Source organism: Thamnophis elegans, chromosome 8, assembly GCF_009769535.1.
Source record: "Thamnophis elegans isolate rThaEle1 chromosome 8, rThaEle1.pri, whole genome shotgun sequence".
NCBI lineage: Eukaryota > Metazoa > Chordata > Lepidosauria > Squamata > Colubridae > Thamnophis > Thamnophis elegans.
This window is the reverse complement of record NC_045548.1, coordinates 39,650,917-39,676,162: the sequence shown is the minus strand read 5'-3', so window position 1 is coordinate 39,676,162 and position 25,246 is coordinate 39,650,917. Positions and strand designations below refer to the sequence as shown.

At 40.2% G+C, this 25,246-nt stretch overlaps 1 protein-coding gene across 1 annotated transcript; it reads right to left on the bottom strand.

Moving 5' to 3' along the window:
• Window positions 1-6,119: 6,119 nt before the first annotated feature.
• On the bottom strand, window positions 6,120-22,089 carry LOC116512460 (transmembrane protein 68-like). Its single transcript, XM_032222946.1, has 6 exons — window positions 21,762-22,089; window positions 18,655-18,819; window positions 16,440-16,633; window positions 12,780-12,840; window positions 9,956-10,095; window positions 6,120-6,224 (listed from the first exon to the last, which is right to left on the bottom strand). Exons 1-6 carry the CDS (start codon window positions 22,087-22,089, stop codon window positions 6,120-6,122), a joined length of 993 nt encoding a protein of 330 aa, XP_032078837.1.
• Window positions 22,090-25,246: the final 3,157 nt, after the last annotated feature.

The window sequence follows — 25,246 nt, the reverse complement described above, 5'->3', positions numbered from 1 at the left end:
AGATGGAGAAAAGATATATCTTGCCTGACCTGAGAGAGACTCGAGGGGCCGAAGGGGGAGTTGAACAAGATGACCCAGCACCGACCCCAATCACTGTGGCTTGAAACATTCCAAGAGGGGGGGCACAGATGCCGAATGACTAAGGTTCCTCCTTTAAATGTAAAATATGGAGGAGAACCAAAAGAGCTAGGTCTCTTCCTTGTTCAAGCATGGAACTACATGCAAATGTATGGCAATGAACTGGGTTCTGATTAAGCCAAGGTAAGGGTTATATTGATGGCTTTGGAAAAAAAAGCAGCAGATTGGATGGTGGGGTTGCACAACGCCGATTCCCCACTTTTGAGAGACTTTAATGGGTTTATGGCCGCCTTGAGGAAACGCTTTGAGGATCCCCTCACAGAGCGAAGAGCCAGAATTAAATTTACAACTCTTACCCAGGGGAAACAGCCAGTAGCTGATTATGTACAAGAATTTCGGGAGCTGTCAGCTTTTATGAGGGGGTGGTCTGAAGAAGCATTGCTAGACCATTTTGCTGATGGGTTAAACAAAGAGATTTATCAGCATTGTGTGAACAGGAGACCTCCCCATAGATTGCAGCCCTGGTATGAAGCTGCCGCTGATGTAGAAATTGACCTGGCCAGGCTGAAGTACCAAGGGGAAGGTGAGGGTGAAGAATCTCCCCCTGCCAAACCCCCCCAAGAGTCCCGAAAAGAGGGAAAGGTAGATTTGCAAGGAAGCCCAAACCCTTCGGGTGTTTCCCTGTGGGAAGGAGGGGCATCGTGCCGTGAATTGCCGGGTTAAGATGAACCAAATAACACCACCCCCTTGGAAAGAGAAGAGGCTGGAAAAACCTTCCAGCAAGGGGAAAGAACCTGTCTTGCAAGGGGAGGAACCTTCTCAGCGTTTCAACTCTGAGGAAACCCCCAGCTCTTCAGAAGGAAGTGACTCTGATGATGACCGATGGGTGAGTTCGGGACCCATGACTATTCCAGTTGAGCTTAGAGTGCCCTCTTCTGGTGCATGAGAGAAAATTCTAGGTCTTTTAGATTCCGGTTGTACATAATGCATTATGAGCCCGGAAATAGTGGAGAAATTGGGATTGAAGCTAAAAACTTTGAAAATCCCAATTGCATTTTGCCAATTGGATGGCTCTATTGCGGGAGGGAGCCCTGCTCACTTTGTTACTGAACCTATTGAGATGTGGATGGGAACCCACCAAGAGACAATACGTTTTATTGTAGCCCCAGGAATGGACCGGCCCTTTATATTGGGATTGCCCTGGCTGCGTAAGTGGAACCCACACATAAATTGGAGGAAAGGGTGGTTACGCATAGGGTCCACTACGCCCCCTGAAACGGAAGAAGGGGTTCCAGAACTGAATAAGTCAGACCCCAACCTAGCAGCCAGAGGGCAGGAAAAAATTGAATGGGAGGAAAAGATCCCGAAGGAATACTGGGACCTGAAAGATATTTTTTTAAAAAAATCTTCAGATAAGTTACTGTTGTGACTCAGCAGAAACCTCCTGTGAGTTGTTTTGGGATGCAGGGCTGACCGACTCACAGGAGAGGATAATGAGCAGCTGTTGCTCGTTAGGGTCTTCTCCTGTGGATAAAAGACTGATGGTGCCACTGCCACACCCTAGTTGCAGAAATCAGCGTTCATTCATTCCATTCCATTCCTGTTCTAGTCAAGTTCTCTGTTTGTTTGCAATCATCAAGAAAAAGGACTTGGATAAGTGATTTGATTTATATAATCTTGTTTTGTATTAGTTTGAGTGAAGACTTTTGCCAGAGCCTTTTATCTGTGTTTGTTTTGGGCTCGCAGCTAGCAAGAGCCAGGACTGATAAAAACATTCCTTTGCAAGCTGTGTGTGGCTTTAGTTTCTGAACGGGCAAGGTGGGGGTAAGAACAAGTTACCCTCACACAGACCCACCGATTGCAGCATTGACATTCTCCCTGGTGTAAAACTCCCTAAGCCTCAGATTTACTCAATGACCCCTAGAGAAATGGACGAATTGAGAAAATTCATTGACAAAAATTTAGAAAGGAGTTTCATTGAACCAGCTAGACCTCAAGTGGCTGCTCCAGTCTTATTCAGAGAGAAGAAAGATGGTTCCTTTTGTCTATGTGTTAATTTAAAAACCTGAATGGGGTGTGCGTCCAAAATCTCTACCCTTTGCCATTAATGAAAGACATGCTGGCCCAGTGGGTAAAGGAAGGATTTTCACAAAGCTATATCTACAAGAGGCCTACTACCGGGTCAGAATTAAGGAAGGAGATGAATGGAAAACTGTGTTTAATTTCCCTCTTGGTTGTTTTCAATTTTGAGTTATGCCATTTGGACTGCAGGGGGCACCAGCTGTTTTCATGCAATTAATTAATGAGGTTTTACATGACCACCTTTACAAAGGCGTGATGGTCTATCTGGATGATATCCTTATTTACACGGAAACACGTGAAGAACACATGAAGCTTGTTCACACAGTTCTCAAAAAACTTCGTGCAGCAGAACTGTATGCTAAATTGTCCAAATGCGAATTCCATCAGGAGAAGGTAGATTACCTGGGATATCGCATCTCCCATGAAGGAATAGAGATGGGCCCAGCGAAGGTCTAAGCAGTCACCGAATGGGCGGCCCCCTAACACGCAAACAATTGCAAAGTTTCTTGGGTTTTGCTAATTTCTATCGTCAATTTATTCCTTCTTTTGCCAAGATTGCCCTGCCAATTTCAAACCTCCTAAAGTCAAAGGGGGAGGCAAAAACCAGGCCAGGTAAACCTTGAACTGGACTATGGAATGCCAGGCTGTGTTCGAGAAATTAAAATGGCTTTTTGCAGCTGAAACACCTGGACATGGATTCACCTTTTGTGGTCCAGGCAGATGCTAGTGATGTTGTAGTAGGGGCGGTGCTACTTCAAACGAATGCACATGGGAAGTTGCAACTCTGCGCTTATACCTCTCGGAAGCTAACAGAAACTGAGAGACTATGGGCTATTTGGGAAAAAGAGGCTTTTGCTGTCAGATGGGCTTTGATGGCCTGGCATCATTTTTTGGAAGGGGCAAAACACCCTTTTGAGGTATGGACTGATCACAAAAACCTAGAGGCATTGAAAACCCCCAGAAACTATCCCCCAAACAAATGAGATGGGCACAACATTTCAATAGATTCAATTTCACTTTGAAATATATCCTGGGAGGAAAATTTTTTAAGGCTGATGCTTTGTCCAGACTTCCTCAGTATAACAGTTCAAAGCTTAGTATTGTCCAACCTGTCATGCCAATGAGAAGCCTCGCCGCTCCAGTTGTCACCAGGAGTCAGACCACTTCCAATTTGGATGTCACGCAAGACCTCGTTGCAAAACTCAAGGAAGCCCTTGAGGTTGATGAGTGGTTTCACCAGCATACAAATGAGTGCACCATGAAGAATGGCCTGGCTTGGATTGGAACTAAATTGTATGTTCCCATGACTATTAGACCCATCGTCCTTCAGTGCGCTCACGACTCTCGCATGGCTGGACATTTTGGGTTTGTAAAAACCCTGCATCTCATCAAAAGACAATTTTGGTGGCCCTCATTGAAAAAAGACATTGAATCTTATGTAGCTAGTTGCCCCACTTGTGCTGCTGCAAACAACCACCGGGAAAACCTCAAGGGTTGCTCCAAGCAGTAGCCCGTCTTGAGGCACCGTGGAAGGAGATCTCTATGGATTTCATTGTTGAAAGTCAAGGGAATACAATGATTTGGGTTGTTACCGACTTGTTCTCCAAACAGGTTCATTTTGTTCCTTGCTCTAAAATCCCTTCTGCTAAATCCCTAGCTAAATTGTTCATTACACATATCTATCGTCTACATGGGGTACCGGATCGCATCATCTCGGATAGAGGGGTCCAATTTACCTCCTTGTTTTGGAAAGAGTTTTTGAAGTTAATAGGCTCCGCCCACCACCCTCAAACTAATGGGGCCTGTGAGAGGACTAATTCTATACTAGAACAGTATCACCGGTGTTTCATCAATTACCAGTAGGATAATTGGGTGGAATTGTTATCTCATGCTGAGGTGGCGTATAACAACTCAGTACACAGAAGCATGGGATTTATGTCCTTCAGAGTGGTGTAAGGACATGATTTTGTGCCTATCCCCAAAATACCTCGAAAGAAACCGCAAGTGCTGTCCCTTTCCGAGTGGAGCTACCAACTCCGTGAGATGTGGCCTTTAGCTTACCAGGCGCTGGATGCTGCACATCTGGCACATAAGAAACAAGCAGATAAAAAGAGGACGAGAGCGAGGGAATATAAAGTTGGTGATTGTGTTTATTTATCCACCAAATTTCTCCGGACCTCTCAAAAGTCTAAGAAATTGGGCCCGAAATATGTTGGCCCGTTCCCAATTGTCAAGGTTATCAACCCTGTGTCCGTACGTCTGGAACTGCCTAAATATCTCAACCATGTCTACCCGGTATTTCATGTCAATTTCCTGAAGCCAGAATGCACTTCTCCGTTGTGGGGTCCTTTGGCAGCTCCACCTGCCCCGCTCCTGATTGAGGGTGAACAGCATTTTGAAGTCAAAGAAATTTTGGACTCTAGGAAACTTAGAAACCGTGTTCAATATCTTGTAGCATGGAACCATTTCCCTCCATCTCATGCTGAATGGGTCGATAAGTCCCATGTGCGGGCTCCTCGACTTCTCCTTAAATTCTACTCTGCCTACCTGGACAAGCCTTGAACTCGAATGATTTCTCTTTTCTTTCCTCGTCCCTTTTTCTTCTATGTTATGTTGTTCATCTGTTTGTCTCTGTTCTTTCGTTTCTGCAGAAGTAATCGTCCTTTTTTCTGGAGGCAGGCCAGATGTCAGCCTCTGTTTTGCTGCTTGCTTTTCGGCTGCCATTGAAATGGGGGGGAGGGCATGGTATTTGGGTGAGGGAAATAATCTGTGCAGGAGGACTGTTAATTGGGAGTTGTTCTCACCATTCATTTGCACATGTGGAAGGAGGGGAGTTTCCCGCCAAGGCCAACTGTCCGGCACACCAGCCTGATGATTATTTTTGAAGTTGTCTTCCACCTGACAGCTGTGGAGATATATGATTGGACTATGGACTGGGGTACCAAGGGGAGGTGAATGAATCATGTATTGATATCTAATGCTTTCACGCCTTTTGCTCAGATCCAGCTTTGCTTAGCTTTTAATTACTTATTAATCAGTAAAAGTACTGTTAATTCTGCAAAGTGGAGTTGAGTGGTTTCTTTCTTGGTTATTAAGTGAAGGAGCAATAATAATATCTGCCAAATCTTGGGAACAATTTGATAGATGGATAAAAATGCCAATGCACTTTAAACATCTTGATGACTAAGTGACCAAACGTAATAATTTATTGATCTGTATGGACTTCTCCAAACAAATGCATATTTTTGATACCTATATACTGAGTCAGTGGGTCATATAGACTTTTAATCAAATGGTGGGTTTGTACATTGATCTCATAAATGAATCTATTATTATGCCACTCTAAATTTATTCTCTCTGTGGAGTTGATTTCTTGTCTGGTCTCTCTGGTGAGACTGAGCTCAATCTTGCGAGCCTGATTATACTGTACCTCCTACTCCTATTTATATTTCAGCGAATTAGGCAGGTGTCTGAACCTCTTCCAAATAATATCTATCTATTGTGGATTTAAATATATATTTTGTTCCCTGTCACCTTGACAATGGAGCTGGCATAACTTCACCAAGGCCATTTCTTAACTGTTTATACCAGGTGCTTGAAAAGTGCAAAAATCCGGATGGAAGAGAACAGGCTATCATTGAAACAAAACAAAACGAAGTTGCTGTTGTCCATCCAGACATTCCCATTGTCTTTTGGTTATATGCCATGGATGTGAGGATATAATATATAGAAAAAAGCATACAGATGTGTCACTGGTCTATTTACAGCATGAAAATAGTATCCATTTATTATTCTGAAAAAAGGACAGTTTATCAGAATATTGTATAACATGATTCATTGCATAGCCTAAGAAAGCAAATTATAAATTTCAAACTATTTTAAACATTTCACTGAGGATGGATGGATGGAAATGAATTATGAGAGGAAAATTCATTAATCTATAATAAAATATAAAAATATTAGGCATCTTTCTTGTTTTTATCAAATCGTTCCAATAAAGCTCTTAATATATTTCCAGGTAGTTTCTGGTGTCTGTCTCGGAGATTTTCAATCGCAATCTTTGTCTGTTAAATACAGAAGAAGAATATGACAGCATAAAGTCATTTTTAAAAATACATTAACAGATCATCTCTCAGAAAGATTTTCTTATCTTTTCACAAGACTTTCTCATAACTTAATTTTATTGATCCATGTCTTACATTATTGAACCATAAGAATTAGTATGACCTCCTTTAAAACTTAGTCTGATATTTCCTCAGTCTTTTGTCAAGGACAAACATAGTTTAGGTTTAGGGTTAGATTTATTGGATTTATATCCCGCCCTTCTCCCAAAGGACTCAGGGTGACGTACAACATAAAAACACATATTACAAAAGTTAAAAGAGAGATTAAATAGAATATCCAAAAAATCCAATAGACATTTACAATGAGATTTAGAAATTAAATTAAAAATAACAATTAAAATTAATAATTTATTTTATTCAGGCCAGGCCAGCTTGCTGGAAAAGCCAACTTTTTAGGGCATGCCAGAAGGACCGGAGGTTGGGAATTATGCGAAGCTCCGGGGGCAGCTCATTCCAAAGGGAAGGCGCTCCCACAGAGAAGGCCCTGGGGGGTCTCCAGCCGACACTGCCTGGCCACAAAATGGTGCCCCCCCACTTCCAATCCTCACTTCCAATCCCCTGAGTTGCAGTAGGATACCATGGTTGATGGTATCGAAAGCCGCTGAGAGATCTAATAGGACCAGGACAGAGGAACAATCCCCATCCCAGATCCACCAGGGATCATCAACCAACAGACCAATGTGGTCTCCATGCTGTACCCGGCCTGAAACCCAACTGAAACGGATCCAGATAGGCAGCTCTGTCCAGGTACTGGGGAAGCTGACATGCAACCACGCTCTCAACAACCTTCGCTACAAAGCGATGGTTGGAGGCCAGACGATTGTTGGCTAAAGAGGCTGGGTCCAGGGAAGACTTCTTAAGGAGAGGTATCACCACCGCCTCCTTCAAGGCGGTGGGAAAGAACCCCTCTCTCAATGAAGCGTTGGTAATTGCATTGGAGCCAGCCTCGTGTCACCTCCCGGGAAGCCGAAACTAACCAAGAGGGACACGGGTCCAGCACACAAGTGGCATCACTGAGTCTTCCCATAATCCTGCCCATGCCCTCGGGAGTCACAGGGTTAATAGCATTTAAGATGACAATTTACACTGATTATCCTCACTGTTCTCAAATCTATTCCAATTTGTCTGGCACATTCTTAAATTGTGGAATCCAATAAAGAAGACAGAATCTGGAAAATTAGAACTGAATAAAAGTAGTAGCTTTTATAACTTGAAATTGTATTTGCCATTTTTGCAGCCATGACAGAGTGCTTCAGCATGTATTTCACCACAATGACATTTTTGTCTCCTACAGTATTAGACATGTCTCTAATTTCTTCCCAGAACTGTGGATCTGAATTCAAAATGATTGAACAAATGAGACTTTCTGGATTAAATTGACATGATTTCCTATAGACAGAAGATAGATCAGAGCTTCTTGTTACACAATATATGTTATCTGATAGTACAGAGTAAATGTATGTATTATACTGTCCCGAAAGCTGCAAAAACCATCTTGTTTTGGGGAAAGAGTTGTCTTTCTAATCATTTTTTTATTCTGTTGAATTCTGTCTGATTTTCAGAAACTGAAACAGTCCCTGCCTGCAGTTTTCTTGTCAAGGTTTTTCAGAAGTAATTTGCCATTATGTCCTTCCTAGGGCTGAGATAAAATGTCTACCTAAAGTCACCTCACTATCTTTGTGCCTAATATGGGATTACAGCTCTCAGTCTCCTGGCTTCTAGCCGGATGCCTTCTGTCTCACTTCTCTCTCCCACCCTTCCTTTCACCACCATCTTTTTGTCCTTTTTCTTTCTCCCTGCACCTTCCCTGTGCCACTACAATAGCCATGGAGATAAATAATACTCCCTTCTCAGGAATGTCCTATGTTTTGAAGATTGTGATCCATAAAAATGTTTGCTGTAACATATTGTTAAACTCTCTTCAAGTGTCTCTGTTAAATTTGTGCCACAGTTGCGTTGAATGTCTAAGTTGCATTAACAGAGAGATTCAGTCATGATTATGTGAGGTACTAATGTCACTCTATAAACCCTTAGTAAGACCACACCTAGAACACTGTATTCAATTTTGGTCACCATACTATTAAAAAGATGTTGAGACTCTAGAAAAAGTGCAGAGATGATTAGTTGACTGGAGGCTAAAACATATGAAGAACGGTTGTAGGAACTGTGCATAGCTAGTCTAGTGAAGAAAAGGACCAGGAGTAACATGGCAGCAGTGTTCCAATATTTGAAGGGCTGTTACAGATAGGAGGGGGTTAACCTATTTTCCAAAGCATCTGAAGGCCAGACAAGGAATAATGGATGGAAACTGATCAAGGAAAGATTCAATTTAGAAATAAGGAAGAATTTTATGACAGTGAGAACAATCAACCAATGGAACAGCTTGCTTTTAGACATTGTAGGTGCTTCATCACTGGAAGCTTTCAAGTAGAGACTGGACAGCTATCTATTAGAAATGGTATAGGGTCTCCTGTTTGAACAGGGGGTTTGACTAGATAACCTATAAGGTCCCTTTCAACTCTGTTATTATATTTCTTTTAATGCATTCATTGTGTTTCAGTTAGGCAGAGTCCTATACAATTGTTTGTCAACTGCACATTGGATAAGCATTTTTGCCAGAGATCAAATCCTACAATACCCTGTTCAACAGGTGCTTCCAAAGTCATGAAGAAGCCTTCAGAGTGTTTCAAAAGGAAGAATTTAATTCCAGTGTGGATTCACTGGAATCCGGCCCATTAGTTTGAGACCATAATGGGTTACTTTGACAAATGTTTTCCTGAGAGTGAGGCTTTCTACATTCACAGCAGAGGTGGTATTTAGCTGGTTCTCTCTGGTTCAGGCGAACTGGTAGCAGCATCTGAGGAAGATCTGCCTCAATGTAATGTGCAAGCACTCCACATGCACAGAAAGTGATGCGCATGCGCAGGCATGGTGCGTGCGCTCACAGTTGCAAACTGGTAAGGAAGGTAAGTGAATTCACAGAATTAGTTGATCATAACAGGTAACTGTTTATTTGGCAAGACTTCTTAACAAATCCATGTTTTGCTACCCATTACGTCCAAACTACTTAGAGATTTAGAAATTTATGATCTGCTTTAGTCTCTTTCCACATATTTATCTCAAACTAACATTTCATGTCATCATTTTGTTTCACTTTTTTTAGATATTGATAATATTTTCCCTTCTCCAATCAACTCAAACTTTGCTTATTTTTCAATGAATGTAATTATCCAAATATCTATATTTAGTTAATTTAATGTCGAATAAATGTAAATATATTTAGAAGAGATATATCAGAGAGGGAAAACAGAAAAAAAAGGATTATCATTTTGGGATTGATGTCACACATCTGCAAGTCAAGGGGAGAGATATGGAGAGATGTAGATGAGCTGGAGATATTGATGAAAAGGACTTTCCTTTTCTATTAAAAGAATTTTTAACAAGTACAATGCAATTTTTTGTGTGGTATTATTCAAAGTCTTAGTTTCAATTAGTCTTTTTCCTAATTTCACCATAATCAATAAAAGAATCATTGAAAGAGGGAATTTGGACACATGCTGTTTGAAATATATAAAATAACTATAATCTCTGACTGTATTTCAAAACTAAAATGTTATGCAGAAAAAAAACAATATTTTTAAGAAGTGACTTTTGGTGAAAAGTTTGCTTACTTTTTCAGCTAGCTCCTTAGCAGTTAGATTTGGGTCATACGGGATGGGTTCTCCAATGTAGGTGCGGAGTTTGACAGGAAACCCACCATATATTGGGAGACAAAGAAATCGAAAGTGCTCATACAGCCATTTTGATAAACCTGTAGAGGAAATAAAACAAAGTGGAAGATAAAATAATTAATTCATAAGGATGTGGACATCTCTATTTTTTTTTTAAAAAAAAGAATGTTACGTTGCATCTTAAAATTGGAGAAATTAACTATGATGTTAACTTCTGCAGTCCTCTTCAAAGTTGTAGAATGTGACCTTCAGACTGGAATATTTATCTATGATACTGAAAGGGGGGGAAAGCCACAGCAGAATAATATTTAAATTAAACCCAAAGGGTCAGCTGAGTGGGGAAAACATTTTCTCTGCTGTTGTGGCCAAAAACCACTCAAATGATGGATGAATCTGTGATGCCAAGGTGGCAAATAAAACACTGTGGAAAATGTGACTGCTTCTATTTTGGGTTTTGCTGCTGCGCTATCTCCTTTTTTTTCCTTCCCCATCATTACAGACTTTTTCAGAGAAATAGGTCTTTTTATGTGAGATGTCCTAAGTAGGATAATTTGAGTATCGCCATTTGTACCTTGAGTGACAACTCTGGGTTGATTTGTTTGATGATTCATTTGCTGGATGGTTCAATTGTTTGATTCATGTGATTTTCTTTTTGCTGGTCACAATATTTTCAGGAATGTTCTTTAACACCAAAAGTCCAAAAAGTATCAACACTCTCTCTAACCTGTTTCTCCAAAGTCAAAAAGCTAGAAACTGACTGATCTTTTTGCAAGGTATTGCCAGTATCTAGGTAATTGATATGTAAACTTTCCCTCCTACTTGTTAAAAATAGGAACAACATTTACTATTTTAAGGGATGGGTTTCAGTCAGTTCGCACCAGTACACTAGAACCCGTTCATGAAATTTAGCATATCTTTTGGAACCTGTTCATCTGGGGCAGACTACTGGAATTCTCCCTCCCATCTGCCCCCCCGCCCCGCACGATACCCCCGCCCATCCAGTCACTGCTCACTCACGCCGCCTGTCCGCACCATGCTTTTCCCACCCGGCACTTACTGATTGGCTGGCTCACCAATTGCCCCACCTCTGAGAGGCAGTGGGAAGGGCTTTCTCTCATGCCTTATTTCTTTCTCTGAAGGTGTGGGAGAAAGCCCCCCAACATTGCCTGAACGTGTGAAGGAAGGAAGCTGCAGGCTCCTTTGCCTCGACTACACAACCTCCTTTTGTTCTCTGTCTCCCTAGTTCATTCGTTCAGGCAGCAGAGAACGAAAGGAGGTCGTAGCTGAGGGAATATGATCCTATAGCTTCTTTCTGTCACACGTTCGGGCAGTTGGGGGGGGGCTTTCTCGCACGCCTTTGGAGAAAGAAAGAAGGCATGTGAGAAAGCCCTCCCCACTGCCCAAACATGTGAAGGAAGGAAGCTGCAGGCTCATTTGCCCTCGACTACGCGACCTCCTTTCACTCTCTGCTGCCTGAACGAGTGAAGTAGGGAGACAGAGAATGAAATGAGGTCGTGTAGCTGAGGTAAAGGAGCCTGCAGCCTCCTTCATTCCTTCCTTCCCTCAGCATCCACCAAAGCGCTGCCCCTGCTCAGCTGCCGTCACTGCTGTCACACGCCTTCTGCATGCCTGGCCTTTGGCCTGAGTGGTAGCAAGTGATAGTGGTTCAGGGTGGCTGGTGGTGGTGGTGGCTATTGCTCCTGGGCTAGCTGTGAGTCGTGCTGTTTGGCGGGCAACGCCCCGACTCCTCCTCTGCCGCAATTACCGCTGCGCCACCTCAGCAGCAGCACCTCTTGCCTGCAGAATTGAGGCAGGGAAGAAGATCAAGAGACATGGAGCCACAGACTCCCCCCTTTTCCCTGCCCCACAGCTCATCTCCTTGGGTGGGACCAGGGCACGTGCAGACTGAGTGAAGTTTGCGACCAACTTTAAAATAAATGAGGCTGTTTGTGACTAAATGGGACAGAGAACATAGAGAGATGCAAGGGAACATGGAGGTAATCTAGTCCAACCCCTTCCCAAGGCAGGAGTTCTTCCTTCTCTTTGAGAGCTGTCAGCGGCAGACATGAGGGAAATGGTGTGTGTGTGTGTTTGTATGAGAGAGAGAGAAAGAGAGAGAGAGAGAGAGAGAGAATGAGAAAGAGAAAGAAAGTTGGAGAGAGAGAGATAAGAAAGAAGAAAGGTAGGAAGAGAAAGAAAGAAAATAAGTGGGGGGAGAGACACAAGAAAGAAAGAAAGAAAGAAAGAAAGAAGGAAGGAAGGAAGGAAGGAAGGAAGGAAGGAAGGAAGGAAGGAAGGAAGGAAGGAAGGAAGGAAGGAAGGAAGGAAGGAAGGAAACTTATGATCACACTTGAGCCCAAAATTTTGGTTGCTAAACAAGAGCGTTGTTAAGTGAGTTTCACCACATTTTCCAACTTGGCCATACTCACCCAGTCACACGACCACCAAGCCACTCCTACCCAATCACATGATCACCCAGCCACTCCCACAAAACAGGCGACACCTACAGAATTGGTTCTAAAAATATTTGAAACCCACCATTGACTGTTTCCTTTCTCTTTAGACCATCAAGTCATTTTGCCTTTATGGATAGCTGATTTTAACACCTTTACCTGATTCAGCTTTGACCTACTTCATCTCTCAACTGATTCACAGGCATTTACACACACACACACACACACACACACACACACACACGGGGAAAGCAAATACAATGATTGAGGGTTAAATAATTAATTATATAGGAAGGCATCCGAAAACTCACTTGTGTTTCCAACTGTCCTGTAGGCTTCACGGAGATTTTCTGTAAACATAGGGATGATTGGCTAGAAAGAAAAATACAGGGGGAAAAACCCCCAAGAATAAAAACTGATATGAGAAAGCATTTTGGTTTAGATTGGAGCTGTTAAGGAAAACCAGTTTTAAGACAAATTGGTTTTGTTTATTCCTGCTCTTCTAGAATAAATGCCAATGTTATATATTAATGGAATAGGTATTATAATATGTTGAAACATGTACAAGTTGTTGACAAGATTTCCATAAGATAATATTTACTGACAATGCTATATTATAAAATGTTCGTTTTAAAATGGCCAACTTCATTGTGGTTTGTATGTTCTGATGAGCTCTGCAACTAGAAATTGTATTTATATATTTAGATATAAAGGTAAAGGTTCTCCTCGCACATATGTGCTAGTCTAAGGTGACCAGATTTTAACATTGGTAAAGAGGGACACCATTGACCGGGGCGGGGGGCGTTCTTGATTTAAAAAATTAAAAAAATTGGGACTTTTTAAAAATGTTGTGGGATGCGAGACAAATTGTTCACATGTGCATGCTCACATTTGTGAACCTGTAAGATTCACCACTGGCCCTAAGTCATTTTTTTAGTGCTATTGTAAATTGATTAGTCATTAAATGAACTGTTGTAAGTCAAGGACTACCTGTACTGTTCTAAACAAAAAATCTGTAACCATATATCCCCATAACCATTAGTCTGATCAGCCCTTGTAACATATATCACAGCCTTCAAGATGGGGACATCTGCAATAGTTTTCAATTATAGGCTGGAACCAGCATCTTGACTATTCTGACTCCCAACAACCCTACTTCATGTTAATATAAAGAAATTAGGTGGATACAATTACATATTGAATTCAAATTGACTTACAATCATTTGTGTGTGTGTGTGTGTGTGTGTGTGTGTGTGTGTATACATACGTACACAGTATATCATATACATATAGCATTGTAAAAGTGAAATTTCCACCTATTGTCACTCATATACTGGGTTCCTAATTTTATCTAAAATTCCTGTTAATTTTAATGGTTTTATATTGCTGTTTTATTGTATTGTAAGCTTCTCAGTATCACTTTGGATAGTAAGATGAGTGGCATATAAATTTAATAAATAAATAAATAATACTCATTGACTTATCATACCTATCTATAGATAAGCGCAAAAAGCAATTAAACAAGCATTTTCAAGAGGAGAAAAGTACCTTGAGTCTAAAAGATAACCTCTTGGGATTAATCGCAAAAGGTTTGAATGTTCTGCCAGTTTCCTTTTGTTTTGAATTATGCTATCCTGATGGGAAATAGTCTTCAAAACATGTAATTAAATATAATGAACAGAAATAGGATTTTAAGTACTTTTCTAAAGATAGAAAAATATATTGCTCCTGAAAATCTCTTTATAAACTGTTTATCAACACTAAGGTACCCATAGCTGTAGTTTCATAGCAAGTTTGTTGAAAACTTTATTTCATATTTTTTGAAATTGAAATGATCCCCAATTAATCAACCAAGGCAGAAATGTATGATATACTAATAAAGAAAAATAAACCTCAATGGAGTCAATGGGAATTGTTTTAACTAAGTGAGCAGAAGATTAGTCCTACTAAGAAAACTCATGAATTTGGAATACAGAGTATAGAATTCATATTCTATATTGTGGCAAACAGAGCTATTCCTGTCAGCCATGAGAATGTTACAAGGCTAGCATACTGTGGACAATTTCTCCCCTGTTTGCTTCCACAGGCGCTTCTGCTATGCATTTCCAGGATGACCAGAGGCTAAAGAAAACAGGAATGTCATACATCACTGCAGAATATATACATAATATCAGCTGCTAATCCATATCTCACTATTTCTTTGCATCTGATAATTTAAAAAAAAGTGCTTTTCCAAGCTTAACCAGAAGAAGACAAGCTCCACCTTTGGAAAACAATATGCCTATGAATGAAAATGTGTGTGTGTGTGTGTGTGTGTGTGTGTGTATGTATGTGTATATAGTATGTATGATGTATGTATGTATATATGTATGTATGTATGCATGCATGCATGCATGCATGCTAATCTTGTTGTATTTGGGTCTTTTCCCATGTAAGATTGAGTATTGGATGCAGACAAGACCATTAATATGAGGGTCTTGTCTGCATCCAATACATAGCACTTGTTGTTTTAGAAATTAAATTCCCCCTCCCATCAATACAAGAGTTCATCTCATTAGCAGCAGGGATGGTTAAATGTTACATCGGAAGATTGATGGGGTATTTTAGAATGTAATCAGCTAACAAGAGTATACAACTAAAAAGGCAGGCATGCCAAGTGGCACAGGACAGGCAAGAATTTACCAAGGGCTCGACGCACTCCCCTCCTCTCTGCCCACCCCTTCCGCAACCCCAGATGCCCGCTGCTGCCGCGCCTGAAGCATGGGAGCGCTCACCAGCCAGCAGAACGCTGGAGTGGAAGAGGTGGATGTCATGTCCCGTCCAATTCTCTCTACAGATACCCCCGAAATCTGGTAAGGCGGAGCGAGCAGGGGGTGGGGGGAATATGCGAGAGGTTTCCAGGGAGTCCTGCATGGCAGGGTTTTCCGTGCGCTCCATACTCCGAGTTGAGGGAATGGTGAGCTCATTTCCCCGCCCATCCACCCGCTCACTCGCTATGCTACCCCACCCATGCGAGCGGCAGCGGATGGGCGGGGGAGCGATCGATCGAAGAAAGTGCCAAAATTAAAAAGCGGGATCTTTTGAGAATGGCCCGGAACGCGGGGCAAATTATGAAAAAGCGTGCCTGTCCCGCCAAATGCGGGACGTCTGGTCACCTTATGCTAGTCATTCCCGACTCTAGGGGTTGGTGCTCATCTCCATTTCAAAGGTGAAGAGCCAATGCTGTCCAAAGACATCTCTGTGGTTATGTGACCAGCATGACTAAACACCGAAGTCACACGGAACACTGTTACCTTCCTACCAAAGGTGTTTCCTATTTTTTCTACTTGCATTTTTACATGCTTTCGAACTGCTAGGTTGCAAAAAGCTGGGACAAGTAACGGGAATTCATCAACAGGCCCAGTGTCTTAGCCACTGAGCCACTGGGTCCCTTATATTTAGATATATAAGCTGCCAAATCAAAAGATAAATGCATTTAGGTAGTCCTTGATTTATGGCCATAACAGAGTCCTAAATTACAGTTATAAGTTGTTATAGTTGTAAATGAGGCACCCATGTGACCAGAAATACATTTCTGGCTTTTTCTATGCAGTCTATGGAGATTGTCAGTCATCCAGTTCATGGTTGTCCCAAGGACTGAAGAAGCTTGTTGGATGAGAAGTGAAATGTCTTCAAGGAAAAACAAAGAATGTCAGTTGCGTCTTGAAAAACACCTTTGGGACTTTCATGGCAATCATTAAACAAACACCGCAGTTGTTAACAAATGCTGCAGTCATTAAAGGATTATTGTTTTTGCTCAAAACTAGTAAAAAATGTCAGGCTTAAAGTTGCCAAGGTTGGAGATCCCTGTTCTAGACCATCTTTAGCTTCCAAGCCAAGGCAGCTCCATCTAGAACTCTTAGAGAATACTCCACATATTAGTAAAGTGCATTTATAGATCAACATGACCAACATAGTACATGATCACTTACCACTTTGTTTTTTAAAGCCACTTTAGCAAATCCCGTACGGGTACTCCACTCCAGATTGTAGTTTTCATTACTAAAATTTTGCTCTCTCAATCCACCAGGTGCTATTCCTAATAAGTAGCCCCTATTCAGAACATCAGCACAGAATGTTTGCTTGCCTTCGATGCAACCTACTATATCAAGACATAGTTTTATACCTGTAAAAAATGGAGGAAATAAACTATTGTATATGAATATAATTTATACCAAATATATTATCCAAATATCTCAAAATAGAATTGGGGGTAGATAAAGGGTGAGATACAGAATGACAATGTCTGTCCTTGTTTCAACTTGGACAACAGTGTGATTGTTGGAGTTGTTTTCAGTGGAATTCATTGTTAATGATTCTTTCCCCAGTTTTACTCAGGGATTCGGGAGCAAGACATAATGAAGGATACTCCTTACATTTTCTGTTCAATGGAAACCAAACCAAACAATGGTTAGAGAGATATAGAAATCTTCTTTGTAATATATTTTTCTTGACATAGAAGTTGACTTCTGACAAGTTCTTGGACAAATCTCAGCAGTTTTGTTGGCAAAATTTCAGAAGTGGTTTGTCATCACCTGTTTCCTAGGGCTCAGATGAAGTGACTGGTTCAAGATCATGCTTGTCATTTTGTGTCAAAGATGGGACTAGAACTCATCGTCTCCCAGTTTCTAGCCTAGTAACATAAGCACTACACCAAAGTGCTCTCCTGACATATGGTTAACTACAGGTCAAGCAAAGTCAAATTCTTTTTGGAGAGCAGCAGATTTTTTTCAGTGACTTTTTCTCTCTTTCTCTATCCCATTTATAATATGGTGAATTCATTCAGTTTCTATAATGTATGTATCTTCGTATGCAATTACAGTGGTACCTTGTTATTCAACTGTTTTGAAACTCATCAAATTTGGTACACAACACATTTTGATGTGAAAATTTTGTACCCGTATTTGTTTTTCGTTGGATATTTGACACTCAAGCTAGAAATTGTTGATGTTGTTTGCCTTATGACTATTATATTATGTCTCATGAAAAAAATTGTTTGATACTCATTGTTTTTGGTACTCTTTGTGTGTCCCAAAACCAATTAATGATGAATACCAACATACCACTGTATAAGAACATATTTAGATTTATTTAAACCAGCAGTTGAAATCAAACTTTCTAGGACAAAATCAGAATTTCTTGAAAAAAGAAGCATTCTCTTTATTATTTCTTCTTGCACCTTTGGAGATGAAGTGAACACATTATTTTGAAGTGCCTTTTTCTCATAAAGGAAATCTTCTGATAGCTGAACTGGTCCCTGTGGTCAGGGGTGAGATGACTATTGCCATCCAGTACTTCTTTTAATGGAAGAAAAATATGAAATTTCAATTTGGCTTTTCCTTCTTGGAAGTAATTTGTTTTCCAATGGGGCAAAAACCCTTAGTTCACCTAATCTTGTCTAAACAATAGTTTAAATAACAAATCCCCATTTGATCCCCAAAGAAGAAAACTGAACTGCCAGTCATTGGGCAAGCTATTTGGAGACATTCAAAGAGACTTTTCAAACTACTATAGCTACAGTACTATTGAATACCACATGTTCTAAATAGCTTGCAGATTACAAAAGAGAACAAGTTGCCAATCCAAATCTTAATAAGGTCACTGCAGGATTTTGCTCTTTGGACCACACCATTCTTGGATAAAGAATATCTTAGCTATTCTCAATCTTGCAATCTAGGACCTAACCAGATGATAGGTTAGAGCTGCCTGGCATGCTGAATACAACTTACGAAGTTTTAAATGATATTTAAAAGATAACAAACTAAAGCTAGTGGATTATAGCTGATTTTCTGGATCACAAGTTGCAAACTTTTAATAGTCCCTTTAAAACATTTTGCATATCTTTGAAGACATGCCAATTGTCATATGCTGGCATCACACTAGAAAAATGATTTTTAAAAAAGATTTAGAGTAATTTGCTATTATCTACAGTAACTGCTTCTTGCAGCAACCATTCACAGTTACAACAGCAATGAAAAAGTAATTTTGCAACCAGTCCTTACAGATTTGTAAAGCAAAAGAAAGCTGAAGTAAGATTATAAATACAGATAATAAATACAGTAATTTAGCTACCCTTTTAGCTAACCAAGTTGCTAGTCCTAATTGTAGTAACTAAAAGAGAACCATCTTTAATTTTAAATACCTTACCTGGTATTAAATAAAAGAAACAATGAACCACAGATTGGATTGTTCTTCCAGTCTTTGCATAGACTTTAGCTATAAGCATGATATAGTCAAAAACTACTGCTCCATGGTAATAAACAATCAGTCCAGGTCCTTGGGGTAGATTCTCCATACCGATAACCTCATAACCTGAAAAGAGTAATTTTTTGTTTGTAGAGGATTCATGGAGATAAAGTAAATTCATTTATAACAGAGAAAATACATAGTGCAGGGTAGGATATTTTCTTAACCAGATATTTTGCGACCTCTACCAGCAATTTCAGGCAGCATAACCAAAATCTTTCTAAGAATACTAGGAATCAGGTTCTAAACATATCTGGCAGATTTTTAAAAATGCTAAATTGTAACACTGAATGGTTGCTGCAAGAGGCAATTGCTGTAGATAATAGCAGGTTACTCTAAACATTTTTTTTAAAATCACTTTTCTATGTGATGCCAGTGTCTGACAATCATGGGCAATTCCGGCAAGTGGGGAGAGGGTAGAAGCCACCTTGCAGCCATTCCTTATCAAGTCCCACAGTTAGATTTTTCTTCTCTACTCTTTAACGTAAAACAAATTGCGGAGGTCATCTGTCAATTTTGATTTTTCTTCAATAGAAAGAAAAATCTCTCAACTCTGCCCAAAATGGCCACAAGCTCCAAACTGAACTTGTATTATTATGAAAAGTGTGGCAAAACTTTTATTATTTCTTGTAACATGCTTCTGTTGTTCTGCAGCTTTATTCAATTTTGGAAGAAAGTAATAAGTGAGATGGGCTAGGTGTATGATTGGTCTGTACAGCACTTTACCAGTAACTCAGATTCAATAATCCCATGATTATTCACAAGCAAAGTCCTGACTGTGAAACTGTCTTTGATTTTGATGAAGTAGACAGATTGTTCTCTGGTATGTTGTTTGGCATCTGATAATTTAATTTGTGTACTTCTGGCTCTTACCTAAAACATGGGTATGTATAGGGGCTTATTCTCTGAGGTGCCTCATCATAAGAAGGGGTGGTACATGGAATCTTGAAGGAAGTTTGGATGTACTCCATTCTCAATCCAATCATTCTTTTCAACTATCTCCCAGCATTGAACCTACCCAGAGGTGGGTTCCTACCAGTTCGACCCAGTTCAATTGAACTGGTAGTGGTATGCCGGCTTGGGTCACAAAACCGGCAGCAACCCAGGCTGGCCATGCCTCTCTGGTCCCCGTAGTTGCTGCCGCCATAAATTTCTATTGACCTGTGCATGTGCACCCAGCGCATGCGTGCAAAGCGTGCACACAAGCAAACCGGTAGAAACACTGGCTAGAACCCATCCCTGGACCTACATTTAAAAAGAAAATGTTGAAAATGTGATTGTAGGCCCAGCTATATAGCACTCTAGTAGAAACAGATTGTCTATACTACTGACTCTCAACTAGTCAGGGTCAACATTTAATGTTTGCTCTTGTGAATAACCCTTATGTAGGGCTGGAAGGAGATAGTACACCCCTCCCAGACCTTTGATAACTATTTATATCCTTCTTGGCTGGTTGGAGATTGAAGGTATTGTACTGAAGAGATTCCACTTCTACCTTCCTTCATGGGCAATTCAGGTCAGTAAGGGGGAAAGAATATAAAACTAATTCTGGAGGTCATCTGTCCGTTTTGAGTCATGTATCATTAACATTGTTATGAAACCCAATTGTACTTATAAGCTGTGCAGAAGACTCTACTATTAGGCAGCCGTCATAATCATAATCATAATTGAGCCTGGAATTATGATCATAAGTCATGGTGTTCATTAAGGGGCTGCCATGTGACCATATCCGAATTTAACACTTTTTTTCTGACAGTTGTTAAACAAATCCATTTTATCCAATGAGCATTTTTTGCCAGAAAATGGAAGTAAACTTCAGCCAAAAAAAAAATCCATCCCAAATGCTGGAATTGGTTTGTAAGTAACTTTTAGTGGGTTTGTTGTAACTTTGAATTGTTGCTAAATCTCCAGTTGTGAATCTGGAAGGTTACCTGTATATTGACTCACTATCAGGACTTAGTTAGGATGTGGATGGTACAAAATTGAGTGACATTGAACTCCAGCAAGTTGAAGTTACTGTTGTTAGGTTAAACTTTCATGGATAGAAATATTCAATATCTGAAATGTTGGCTCTAGAATTTAAACTTAAATTTGACACAGTGTTTGTGTTAACTAAAGTTGTCCTAATATATTAAGCCGAGGTGGCGCAGTGGTTAAATGCAGCACTGCAGGCTACTTCAGCTGACTGCAGTTCTGCAGTTCGGCTGTTCAAATCTCACCGGCTCAGGGTTGACTCAGCCTTCCATCCTTCCGAGGTGGGTAAAATGAGAACCTGGATTGTTGTTGGGGGCAATATGCTGACTTTGTAAGCCGCTTAGAGAGGGCTGAAAGTCCTATGAAGTGGTATATAAGTCTAACTGCTAACTGCTATATTTTTCACCAGTTATAACTTCATTTCTTTTTTATTGGTTTTAATTGTGTTAATTAAATATTTTTAAACTTTAATACAGAAACATTTTGATTAGAAATTGGGCATGAAATATTTTGCAGTACTCTAAATTCCTAATGATGTATCTGAGATTCATTGGTTATTCCTCCTTACCTTACTGTTTAATTTGGCTTTTCATTTGACTATTATAATCACTGTGATTATCTTTGCAATCTGTTTTTCCATTGTTTAAACTTATATCTGTATTAATATTATTAATTTACTTTCTTGAAAAATTGTAAGAATATCTCTCTCACCTCCTCCCACTTGATCAAGTATCTGAACTTCATTGAGATTTTGATGGAACAAGGAGATTAAATCCCAGCAAAATGGAGTTATTGTTTTAAATTTATTTAGGTTCTCTGACTGCTTTGGGGCTGACTTTATTATATTACCACTTATGACTATATTTATGCTGTATCATTTTGATGCAAATATAAAATATACAATGCGAGTTTCACACAGCACATTGTTTCAAGAAATATTAGACAATCTGTGGGCCACATACAAGTGAAGACTCTGACTGGAATATATTGTCTACCTTCTTGATTATCTTGAGACTATTTAAGTAACTACTTACCGTGCCATATCTTTCCGCATAAAATCACCAAATTTGCTATGCAAAGCTTTGGTTTTTTCCATATCTCATCGGAAAAGTCTCCTTTTATGTTATACTTTTTCTTCCAAATATATAAACAAAATGTGCATGCATAGCAAATTAAAACAATGCCTGCAGTTACATAATAAATAAGCAGAAAAAATACTAGTAATAGCAGTAGAGGCTGAAGTACAGTGTTCAGAAAGTCCTCCAAGTAACCAAAACCAATCCAGTCTTTTAGCATGTGAAGAAACCATGTCATAGATTCATATTCAGATGTATTCAACATAGTAGCTTTCCTTTCATTCATGTCAAACGGGGGGGGGGGGGAGAGAAAGAGAGAAAATCCTGATTTATTTTGTGGAAGGAAAATGGTGTTATTTATCAGCTTGTGTTACAAACAGAGACAAACTCATCATTATTCCTGTCAAATTAAATTCATAATTTTTAAACCATTTTATTGCACTTTATTTTTATAGGTTCTGTTTAACCCTCCTCTTTCATAAATCCATGAAAAAAATCCACTGTAAAAATGCATAAATCCACTGCAAAAGGACTCCACCACTACAGTACTGCTACTATTCACCCAAAAAACAGCACCATGATTTTTGGGGGTGGGGGAAGTGCATCTTATGGAGTGAAAAATATGATAATTACCCTGAGATCCTTCTTCTGGAATGCTTTGAAAAGCTATTGAGATTATCTCCATATTATATTTCACACTTATTGTAATCTTCTTAATATTATTGATTTGTGCTACAAACAACATGATTGACTTTATGATCTCCTGTCTTTCCATTTCTTATTAGGAAGACAACTACAGTAGAATCTCTGGTGACTAATGCTTCTGACCACGACCAAATTGGATTCTGACCAAAAAATTCACAAAACTTTTTAATCTAGTCACAAACACATACTCGGGTGGTGATCAAACACAACCATGGCTGATTTCCCCTTCTGTGCCACTTTTTTTGTAAGCACCAAACAGCACTGACCTCACATGGCCGCTACATTAATTTTGCATTAATTTTGGTTAGGTTTGGGTCATGACCAAATTGGGTTGTGACCAAAGTTATGGAACAAATTATGGTCGTGACCAAATGTTCTACTGTATTTGCTTTATCTATTTTTTTTCTGCTCCAGTGCTGCAATTACTAAATACTAGATTATCCAAATATACTGTTGTCTATTAGCTACATAAAAAGTTACACCTACAGTATATCTTCGTGAGTACCGTATTTTCACGACTATAAGCCGCACTGAAAATCCTAAAATTTGATCCAAAACCGGCAGTGCGGCTTATAACCCGGTGCGCTTTATATATGGAAAAAGATCTCCCAGCTGCTTTCGCGGCTTCCTGGAGCGCCAAGAACCTTCGCGCTCTTCTCCGCTCCTCGCGACTGCAATAGATGTCCAGAAGCGGCTTTTGGGGCTAATGGGGATTGGATTTCCAGCTCGATAGCCCCTGCCACTTCTGGACATCTATTGCAGTTGTGAGGAGCCGAGGAGAGTGTGGAGAAGAGCGTGAAGGTTCTTGGCGCTCCGGGAAGCGGGAGAGGCGCGGGGTTTGGTTTCTCCTCCCTGGATGTCGCAGTAGCAGCCCCAAACTCACTGATCTCAGTGTTTTTCGCATCGGGGTGTGCTGCAAGAGCATGCCCCGATGCGAAAAACACAGAGATCGGTGCGCTTGGGGCTGCTGCTGCGACGTCCAGGGAGGATAAACCAAGCCATGCGCCTCTCCCAGCTGCTTTCGCGGCTTCCTGGAGCGCCAAGAACCTTCGCGCTCTTCTCCGCTCCTCGCGACTGCAATAGATGTCCAGAAGCAGCTTTTGGGGCTAATGGGGATTGGATTTCCAGCTCGATAGTCCCTGCCGCTTCTGGACGTCTATTGCAGTTGTGAGGAGCCGAGAAGAGTGTGGAGAAGAGCGCGAAGGTTCTTGGCGCTCCAGGAAGCCGCGAAAGCAGCTGGGAGAGGCACACGGCTTGGTTTCTCCTCCCTGGATGTAGCAGCCCCAAACTCACCGATCTCAGTGTTTTTCGCATCGGGGTGTGCTGCAAGAGGGAATGAGTGAAGAGTGAAGATCTTTTCCAGCCAGCGCAAAGGACTCCCCCGGACTTTTTTTGCTGAGCACAGGGCGACGGGCCCGCACCTCCACCACCAGCAATCTGGAAAGGTCTTCACTCACTCTCTCTTGCAGCATGCCCCGATGCGAAAAACACAGAGATCGGTGCGCTTGGGGCTGCTGCTGCGACGTCCAGGGAGGATAAACCAAGCCGTGCGCCTCTCCCAGCTGCTTTCGCGGCTTCCTGGAGCGCCAAGAACCTTCGCGCTCTTCTCCGCTCCTCGCGACTGCAACAGATGTCCAGAAGCGTCGGGAAACGTGCGGCTTATAACCCGGTGCGCTTTATATATGGAAAAAGTTTGAAAAATTAACGTTAATTGATACTGCGGCTTATAATCCGGTGCGGCTTTTGGTCGTGAAAATACGGTATATAGGTTAACATGAATTGATATACCTAACCTGTTAGGGCAAGTAGATGTTCTCAAGGAACGTCGCTCCACAGATAGGTTGGGCTTGTGTATGTGGTTTTTTTTTATTAATCAAAGATTTAATTCTGTTTCAAACATCCATTTTTTCTGCTCAGCATAACCAATTTATATTTTCATGAAATATACTATGATAAGTTTTTATATTGAAAATCAGAAATAATTTCCTTTGTAGAAAAATGGCAAATTAAATTGTGGGATTATACATCAACATAAACAATAATTTTATCTTTAAAAATAAATTTGATACAGAGTTTAATCCCATTCTTTAATTCTACAAACTATTTGTAGATTATAACACATGGACCTTGCCTCTATTCAAAGTTTGGGTATCTTTGAATATAAGGTTTTAATATCTAAATTATTGTTTGATTCTTTAAAGAGGAAAATAATGTTTGTATTACACAGGCTTTTTTGTTATTTTTAAAAATTTCTATCACATTATAGTGATGTTTGATGTTAATTATTGCATAGTGTTCATATTTAATAATGTTCTAAAGTCTTAAAATAATACAAGATATTTTATCAGCATCAATGTTAATGTTACTTTGAAATATTTCTTCAATCTTATATTGTTCATAAAATTAAAATTGTTTTTCATTTATTTTTTCTGTTTTTAAAAATCTTACTATAATAACGCTAAATTAAAAATAAAAAAGAAATCTTGAAATGTGAACAATCTGAACATATCATATATCGTTGTATAACATGGCCTTCTTTGCAGATGGTGATGACGGAAAAAGTCAGATGTCTTACCATCTTACTGTCAACTCATAAAGCATTTGCACATGTTAAGACAATCTCTGATAAAAGGACTGCAACAACCCAGCTGAAAAAAAAAATCGAACCACAATCCAGTGATGTAATAATGGATGTGGCAATTCACCAATATCTGGAAGCTCACCACCAGTTATCCAAG